At 36.0% G+C, this 10207-nt stretch overlaps 1 protein-coding gene across 1 annotated transcript; it reads right to left on the reverse strand.

The window, feature by feature from the left end:
* Nucleotides 1-5924: 5924 nt before the first annotated feature.
* Nucleotides 5925-8889, reverse strand: LOC132559431 (alpha-2Da adrenergic receptor-like). The gene is made up of 2 exons (XM_060224046.1): nt 8861-8889; nt 5925-8632 (listed from the first exon to the last, which is right to left on the reverse strand). The coding sequence occupies exon 2, from the start codon at nt 8576-8578 to the stop codon at nt 7343-7345; it is 1236 nt and encodes a 411-aa protein (XP_060080029.1). The 5' UTR covers nt 8579-8632; nt 8861-8889; the 3' UTR covers nt 5925-7342.
* Between the last annotated feature and the right edge of the window lie 1318 nt (nt 8890-10207).

Genomic DNA, 10207 nt, shown 5'->3' on the forward strand with positions numbered 1-10207 from the left:
GTTGAATAAAATACAAAGTGGTAAGACTAATTCGTTGGCACCTTCTTTAAGTAAACGTGGGTTCAACAAGTCAGGTCCTGTAGCTTTTGAAGTGTCAAGTGATAATAAGACATCTCGAACATCCGTTTCAGTTATAATAATATCACTAAGTTTATTATCAGGAATTTGGTTGGGAGGAATTTGGGAGTGTGTATCATTTACAGTAGACTGGGCTGTGAAGTAATCATTGAATAGCCTAGCTTTATCACCAGCTGATACGTACTGGATACCGTTACATAATAAAGCAGGAATGGAATTTGACTTTTTGGAAATGCCTATAAATGATTTGATAGTATTCCACCAAGAATTTCGATACAGATTATTTTTGTCGCGGAGGGAAGCGGTAAGTTTACACACGTATTTCTTCTTAGCAATTCTACATGCATTAGCACTCTTATTCCTTAAGCGTCGAAATTTCAACCAGTCAGAAGGAGAATTTGAAGAACGGGCAATTTTGTAAGATCGTTTGCGTTTACGAATGAGTCGACGGATTTTACTGCACACCCAAGGCGGGTCAAGTGGTCTTATTACTGCAGACTTATAGGATATACAATCGCGAGCGATACTTAATATTTTTTTCTGTCACATTCTTACAAGATTCGTTTGGGTCATTGGGAATAATAACTTCATCCCAAGAAACATCAGAAAGTTTTCTTCGATATGATACGTAGTCACCATGTTTGAACAACCATATATTACGTTTACTACAGTTTATAAAGGGTTTCTTAACACGAAGAAAACCGTATATCGGACAATGATATCGTGTATTTTGCTCAAGGAAGTGTTCACCTACGTATGAACGCGTAACAATAGAATCATTACTTACTAAGATAATATCGAGAAGACTAGAGTTGGTCTCAGAATAAAAAGTAGGTTCAGTTATTATCTGTAACATGTTATAGAGCTGTATAATATTCGCTAGTCTAGTACGGTGATGGTTAGGACGTAGCATATTAGAATTAAAGTCGCCAGTAATAACAATATCATCAATACCAGTGTTAAACGCTAAGTCAATAGAATGCTCAATCAAGTCCCAGTCGTTAATATCGGAGTTAGGGGGCCTATAAAAAATTCCAAATAGTAGCTTCTGCCCTCTATAGAGAATTTCAATCCAAATACACTCAAGATTACCTGCTTCGATATCATTACGCCTTTTAGCGAATAAGTCATTCTTTATATAAAGAGCAACTCCCCCACCTATTCTATTTGGCCTATAGCGACAAAAAGGTTTCTGAAAACCGGTTAATTCTAAATCGTTGTTACTTTGAGTATCGCTCAACCATGTTTCAGTAAACGACAAGATATCATAGTTATACAATTCAGTAAAGAGATGGTCAAGTTTTGGTCGTAGACTTTGGACATTCAAATGAACAAATGACAAATTATTGTCAGAATTCAGCAACTCTTCGGATAAAAGAGACGAAAAACTCGAGGTGTCGGTGAGTGAGCTAGAACGTTCAGAGTTAGAGGGACCTAGGTTCAATTCGACGTCACCACTTAAGTACAAGAACAATAAAATTGAGACTGAGAGAGTGAAGGTAAAATTGGTAAATTCACTAAGAAAAGCTGGACAGGAATTACGTAATACTACATGTGTTATGAAAACGTTATTTGTTGTGATGTATAGTATTATATCGGTCAGGAAATACATAAGTATATAATAGATATATATGCAAAACAATACATAAAATAAGATATTGATAACGTTTGGTGATCTAATGTTCATACGTTTCATAGTTACAGTGGAAAAAAGACCTATTCTTGCACGATATTGCTCAACACAAATTGACATTAGGTAATACCGGGAGAGAACACATTAAAATGCCATGCAAGAATATAATTGATCCTGTAGAGTGAGCCGTAGCGTAATGATGAAACAAAGCAAACCGGGGATTTATATGCATCAAGGGGGGTAATAATATACAAAAGTGAAAGGGGCGACATGTTTAAAATGAATATTTGATCATAAGTGGTAATAGGTGAAGAAAAGTAATAAGAGTGAGGATGAGAGAGAAGATAATAGTCATCACTGGTATGATGAAAGAAGAAAAAAAATCAAAAGGACTTAATAGTGCATTCATGAGATCGCTGTTAACATAACCAAACATCGTACATATAGTGTCAGCCATAGGAGGTACAAAATAAATTACATATTACAAAAAGAAGGAATAAGTAAGTTAACTACGTAATTACTATAACAAATATTTGGAATTTTAGGGGCAAAGAAGTTAAACTAAGGAAAAACACATCAGTTGCTAAAAAGGGAATGATCGTTTCTAAGAAAAAAAATCGCTCAATAATTAAGCTTTGTGAATGAACACTAGCTTTCGCAGCTATAATAAAAATAATATTAATAACAAAAAGTTCTATGCAGTTCAGTAAGTAAAGTAAACGATGAAATAACAGGACAAAGGAGCACAGTCTAACACTTAATTCTATGGGATTACTTATATACAATAATGTACATCAAAAGTGACATTAAGTTCAGATAATCAGAACGATTATGAGTAATAATTTGCTCTCACATACTGATGTTGATTTGAGAAGTCTCTAAAACACGATTAGTTGTACATATTATGTAACATTTTCATAAGAGACAACAACACAATTGACAAATGGTTTCCGTCTAATGTAACCATAGCATTACTTTTTTTATCGTATACATGTATGTACACAGCAAATTGAGATTATATGAGCGCAACAACCAAAATGTAAGAAAATTACTCTGCAGTCACCTCGACCTGCGTCGCTACAATAGTATTATGTAACGTATAGTATGTATGTGAGTTGTACACTCATATATAAAATGAACAACTTTTGCATTGCCAAGGGGGGTAGCTCATGAAGCAATATCGGCTGTTATACATATGCTATATGTCGCAGCCAACTGAAGCTTACCGAATTTTATCAGTTATATCAATGAGGATAAAACCCAAATTGAAGAAAATAGTATTGACAAATGTTTTTCTTAATTCCAATACATACCCGTCGCCAAGTAAGGTTATGGATGATGAGAATATAAATTTATACATAAAACTTTACATGTTGATCAGTAAGTGGCAGCAACATCAAGTTGGAATAAAACCGATGATATTAGCTAATAAGTTAATGATTTTGACTATCATCGCAAGTATAGGTCAGGCATCACGTCATACCAGACTTTGTCACTTGCATCGTGATACACAGACAAGTAGCCGAGATCATAGTCGCACTTACTCTGGGGTGCGTGTAATTAAGAAATTAATGAACGACGATTACAAAGCACAAATATTGCCCATATATCCTTGTTTGAAGCAGTGTACTGCAAAACACATTTATATATATAAAGAAAAAAATAACAATTGCCCTGATATAGTAAAAAATACAAAGTTTTATGATACATTGTCGTGTTACCAGGGGAGATAACTCTTACGATCGGACAATATACAAAACTTGTCATAGAAAGGACTACAAATATTGAGAACAACATATTTGAATAAGTCTAGTGAAATGCACTATGTAGAACATGATGCTAGTAAAATGACACCAAGTCGACACCTGTATCATTAACACAAACCAGATATTACAGATACATTTATGTGATAGGAACCAGCCTGATCAACCGTACCGCGAGCCTAGACAGCATGTTGGTCAAAACAACGCTAGCCATGACCGCCAAGCTATCGACACGGTTAACCAGGCTAGGGAAAACATTTTTAAGGATTTCGTTTACCATGAGTACATCTTTATGTAATGCATCTCATGGGAACTGGAAGTATACATAATCAACGTGCTCACATACATATATATGCTGGATACAGATATTACGATACATATTTTAATTTTAGACATACATTTATATAGTTATTGCCATGTTATCAATCATTCAGAATAAGGTAACGAAGGAGATAAATGTCAAAGTGTGTGACTGTATATCCGAAATAGATATGAATTGAATATGTATATAGATAAGTCATTTTAATTATTTATAACTTATATGACTCGTGCTTAAGATGCTTGCAATGCGAAAGCTTTTGGAGGGCACGAGAAGCATGAAAAATAGTAATATGAACTATGGACGTAGAGTCGGTTGTTAGTAGTTGATATTAAGCAAATGTTCTAACGTCTGATCGCCAAAGAGGGCGAACCATGCGTATATGTATTCCATTATCTATAAATATATTATCTATAATATGTTCTTATGCGTCCACCAGCACTAGTAATAACTCTAGCATCAGCACCATGACAAAATGTCACTGTGTTACCAACCCAACACCAGCATCGTAAACACTCGGATATCAGACATGAAGCTCAATCTTTGGTCATACATTCACTAGGCTGGGGGTCAGTAAGGAGATTGCTGATGGGCGGGGGGGGGGGGGGGGGGGGGATTTCTTAACAATAATTCTACAGACTACAACATCAACTGAAAAAGTTGAGTAGAAATTTTGAACATCAATGTTACTTAGTTACAGTATGGCCAAACGGGCACAGATCTTCTTTCTGAATGACGTGGTCGCGGTCATTAGTGTCCCTCACGCGGATTTTCCCGTTGGTTGTCCAAGCTTTCTTAATAAGTTTTTTCTTTGCTAACTGACGAGCATGGAAGAAGAGGGAATCGCGCAATTTGGTCAGATCCTCATGAACAGATATCACTCCTTCCAAAGATCGTAATTTTGGACTATTAATGAGCAGATTGCGTTTAGCATCACTAGACTTAAGGCGCACAATGATCTGTCTAGGTTTCGGGGGACCATTCCTTCCCTGTCGAGGCTTGCCCACACGGTGGGAACGCTCGATGTCATCACTTGTTATGGGGATATTGACCTTAGTACATATGTCAACTACAAGGAAAGTAGTATCTTCGGCTGTAGGTTCGCTACCAAAAGACGCCATTTCCTTTATACCGAAAAAACGGACTAATGGACGTCGTCCGTATTGTTCGACGTCATCAATTGCAAACCGCAACTGTCTATTTTCATTTTCGAGGGCCTGCAATCTCTCCTGAATAGGTGTTACTTCCTCTAAGACCATCTGCCGGAGTCTGTCGTCGGTTTTTTTAAGTACACGATCGGCTATTTTATCTATCTGATCGTCGGTTAAAGTAACCGATATTGGTCGGTTTACAACCGATTGGGCGATAGGTACATGCTGTCCATGAGTGTACACAAAACGGGGGTCCATATTAGCTGATGAGGGGGTGGGTAAATTTGCCTCTTCAGCCATATAAAATGAATAATTGTCAGAGACCTCGGGTTCGGGCAAGTCCAAGATGTAACTATATGGAGAAGACTTTTTACTTTCGGGTAGATCAGAAGACGATGATGAGCTCCTATCGTTACGCGTTCTTTTATTAGACTCAGAGTCTCGATGGGTACTGGACATATCAGCAAAGCAAATAATGTGTACACAGCGTACGCGAGTTGGCTAGGGTAATAGAATGTGAATTATGCTAAGCAAGCAGCGTGAGCACACTATCGGTAAACAAAGTTCAGTTAGGCGTAGCCGGGTGGACAGGTATTGCTTACATATACATGTAGATGCAGGATATAAATACAGTTTCAAAAGACACAATACCTCCAAATATATGTCCAGCAGTGTAACATGACTCCTTACAAATCACATGGCAGACTTTCACAACAAAACTCCTGCACTAAGTCGTGGAATTTCACATAATTCTCCGGATAGATCTACCCACTGTTGTCACTGCAAGGGCAGATCACTTTTCTGACCGGTTGGATGTTCTGTCACGGACTTATCCCGAGGTTCTGAATTTCATCTCATTTCCTATGTTTCACAAATTCTTTTAACTAAGATGTAAACTACCTGTGAGAGTATTCATCATGTTCAATATGCCGCTGACGATTTTGTTGTTACTATAAATAACGAAACAATGATATATTCAATTTGGAAAATCATTTAATATTTATATATTAAAGACACTCACATTTAAGAAAATAACATTTCGATGCAAATAGTAGCAATTTAAAGATTTCTCCCTTTACATGTCATCAGTGGAAGCTTACTAAAGATAGAAAATAGTTTTCTCGTATAGAGAAAAACACGTGTAAAGTTTTTGTAAGTTTTGCCTTTACCTGGGGTAGCCGCAAAAGTTGATGTGCTTACACAAAAAAATAATTTCTATATTTGATAGGTCTGGTAATACAGGCAATACAAATTCAAGTGAGCTTCTCGCCTATATGTTTACTGGTCTGTTTACCTGTGCTACATAACGAGTCGATAAAAGCTTGACTATCTACTCGGTATATATACACTCTGGGACTCACTTCATGGATGGTTTATTATAGTGATAACACAATTTCGTGCACTTGTGGCAAGTTATGTTAAGATGTAACATTGAAACGACGCTAAAAACATGATTAAATCAGTACTAAATAAACCACACACTAAATATATACAAGTCCGTGCTCAAACATTTTTTCAATAATATTGATGAGTAATCAATATGCCAGTTAAAACTAGCAGTATAGGTCATGATGTACAAGTATATCACACACAAACACGAGTATATCGGATATGGTTCATGTAATCTAGTTAATACATTTCTTGTATGTATCCATCGTACGCATGCTAGACAAATAAATGATAAACCACAAACAAGTTGGATTGTATTACAGGAAGTGATGTGATAATATGTGAATTAAAAAATACAGAAATTTAATTTATCATATACAAAATATAGTTAAATACGCGTGTGGGTCTACAAACAAATATCTTAACATAAAAGTGATTACCATCATAATCAATATTGCGATAGCAAAATTGTAATCCAGAAATATGTCTTCTGTTATAAACTTAATAAACGTACACAGCTGCAAGTATGTACTAAAATGTTCATTCACAAACAATTGACTATTGACAAAACGTAGACATTGAAACTGAGAAAAATATGCATGAAACTACATTTGTTCACGGCTTAAGCCGCATCGGAAACGCTTACTTAAATCGGAAATTTAAAGTACATAGATAACTTTGAGCCTCATGTAACGACATGCAAATCTTTAATAACGATGTACCGCGTCTCATGTATTTGAATTTCATCTTGAATAAGGCTTAAATTCTTCAATTTTCGAAACTTTAATAACTTGAAATTGCTTCTTTCTGACAATTCAAAAGACCTGCAGTGAAATACAGGATTTTAATTTTGGTAAAGTTTATGATTCTACTGAATATTAAACCCGTGGTAAGTAGCTTTCCTGATAACCTTGGTTACGTATAGCATCGGAACTGTCGACATCATTTCAAGAATAGCAGTCGGGAAAGACAATCCCAATAATGACAATTAGCACATATTTATAAGTGTTCACATTTTCTGATGGCAACATACCAAATACAGTTGTTTGAGTTTTTTCCGGTAACGTCGATCACATAATGCATATATGATAGGATTAATCATGTTTGTGAAAAAGAAACATCCCAAAAATATATAGAAAAGTGAGAAAGTAACCTCATTAAGACTTTCTAAAAAGTCGTCTGTCGAGTACAGAATACCTGTCAGAAATAGAAATGGTATGTAAGTAGACAAGTATATAATAGTTATAATCAAAAACATAACAGAAGTTCTCCTTGCATTTCCGGAATGCTTGTCCTGACCATGCTGTCTATGTTGCAAAGGTGTTGAGTTTCGAATACGGCCACGTAGCTCGGTTGTTTTGAGTTTAACTGCGTCCCTCACTTTGATTAATTTTGGGCGCGTGGGAATATCTGTCGATAAGTCATGTACCTTGCAGAACGAATCGTTATCTGCTACCACAGAACTGGATATGTCGCCAGCAACTGATTCTTGGAATGCTCCTTCTGACACAGTTTGTGTTCTGGATATTTGCATCTTCCTCAAATTAATTTGTGTACCTGTAGAATTCTTTAGTTGGAAAATTGTCTGTCCAATCCTAAAATAGAGTAGTATCCCAATACCACCAGCTAACGACAGCAAAACCACAAGCGTTACATTAAAATACAACATGTAATGTTTATATGTGTCCACTGAGAAACAAATTGCACCTTCTATGCCATATTTGGTCGGGAAATTACGACGACCAAACAGGATAACGGCGGGCCACGTGAACAACCCAGATATCATCAGAGCGACGAGACATAAATATTTCGCTCTGCGGTAGGAAATTTGAACTCGTAAAGGATGGCATACTTTGCGGTATCTGTCATACGCGATTACCGTCATGATCAACCCAACAGCACAGCATATAAAATAGTTCAGTAACTTTTCTATACTACAAAAGGCTGTCATGTTAGAAGCCACTAGCGGATGATTAAGTTTAACAATGATGAAGGGCATGGATACAAAACACGTGGTCCAATCAAGAACGGCGAGACAGAGAATGTACAGGCGATGATTAGACTTCGTGAACTTAAATGAGTAGATGTAAAGTACATGGGTGTTGCCAATCCCTCCTAGTATGGCAAAAACGCACATGGTGACCATACCTGTAATTTTGTAGGAGTTATAGTGATCATATATCTCTTGAAAACTCGTGTCACCAGACGTGCTCTCTGAACTGTTGATTTGCTCAATATTGGCCATTATTAAGAGAACTCGAAAGCACGGTTACGAGACCTGTACATGAAGCCTGTGGATCTGTAAAGAAATTAGCAAGTGGGTGTAGCGTTTATCTATATACACATTAACTTATTTATCCAACAGTATAATATTTAAAGTCATGTATGTTGATGCTTTTCGATAGGAAACATAACGTTTTATATAGTTATTTCCGAAAACGTCGTAGTTAGGTATTAGAGGTCAAAGCAGCATTAATTTAGTAGCCAACTAATTACAAAACTAATTACATAAGAAATACATAGTTACCTCAGACCCGACGACGCTTGTTTATTTCTCACACTAAATTATATCAACGCCTAGTATACTGACATCCGTGAACTAGTCATTTCTTGTGTGGATACCACAATTTCCGTACTCGTTCCGAATTACGTCATTCGTAATATGACACTTAAGCAAGTGTGTGAAATTGATGTTATGGTTAAGGTAAATATTCCCCTCTCCGAGATGTCATACTTAAGTCTTCATTCAAAGAAATAAGAAAATATTGCAGTGTTAACGCGATACGAGATTTGATCTTGGTAGTTTCATGACAAGGTCAGTAGTGATTATATATTTTAGATATAGTATGGTACGTGCCTCATGTGAGTTTTATACAATTTTGAAACATCCAATATTCGGCTTTCGGTATCTTGAGAGATTTTCCCAGAGAGAATGTTTAATAAACTATGTCTACGAGACAGAAATGGTCATACGTCAATTGTTTAAATATCACAGGTCGTCAAAAAGTCAACATCGTTCCACTTTTTTATGAAATTGACATATTCCCCCCTTATTACAAGTAAATAATATCATTTGATGAAGTTTATAAATCGTGCTACGTCTACCTGGTTTCGTATTAGGGTCATATAATCACAATTATAAATATTGGGTCGAATCTTTTAAGTACTGCCTATCAAAAAATAAGCTGACCGGTATGACTTACATGAGCTAGTGGCGTTACTGTTGAAACATTGCTGTCTTTCATGAGCCTTTAAATCTTGACCGGTAAGAATGAATCAATGTGTTTCATTTTCTAATGTATTAAAATCAACAGGTTTGGTACCAGAGATGAAAAACACTTTATTCGTATTACTAATCAACCGTCGCGGAGATTTGTCGGACCGAGATGTTGTTCCGATAAAGGAGCTAAAATTTGACGGAAAAGCGTGTATAACACGAACTATCTGTGGTAATATGCCTTCGAGGTTCAAACCTAATGTCTCCTGTCTGTGTTGAAAACCTTTGTGGATGTGATATTGATGTACGCATTATTGTCTCATATCTTCATTTCCGATATTTGTCTACGTTCTAAGTTTATGTTATTGATTCTTAATGTCATAGTGTACTAACAAATCAATCTACACAACCAAATAACAGGGCTTCATCTATGAATCAAACAGCGGTTTGGATTTATTGTACAATGATTGTTTCATTAAACAGCACAAATATATTGATAAAGATATTTAAGAAAAAGTAGGCAACTTTTTATTAAGACAGGACATAAAATAATGAAGAGGTCATCTGTTTCCGAAATGCTTTTTTTCATTTTCTGCGTTGAGTACTAAGATATATACAACTGAAATATGAACTTAACCTCAAATTCTAGAGTGGATA

Source organism: Ylistrum balloti, unplaced genomic scaffold (genome assembly GCF_031769215.1).
Source record: "Ylistrum balloti isolate Yb309-2 unplaced genomic scaffold, AGI_CSIRO_Ybal_v1 Utg370910, whole genome shotgun sequence".
Classification (NCBI taxonomy): Eukaryota; Metazoa; Mollusca; class Bivalvia; order Pectinida; family Pectinidae; genus Ylistrum; species Ylistrum balloti.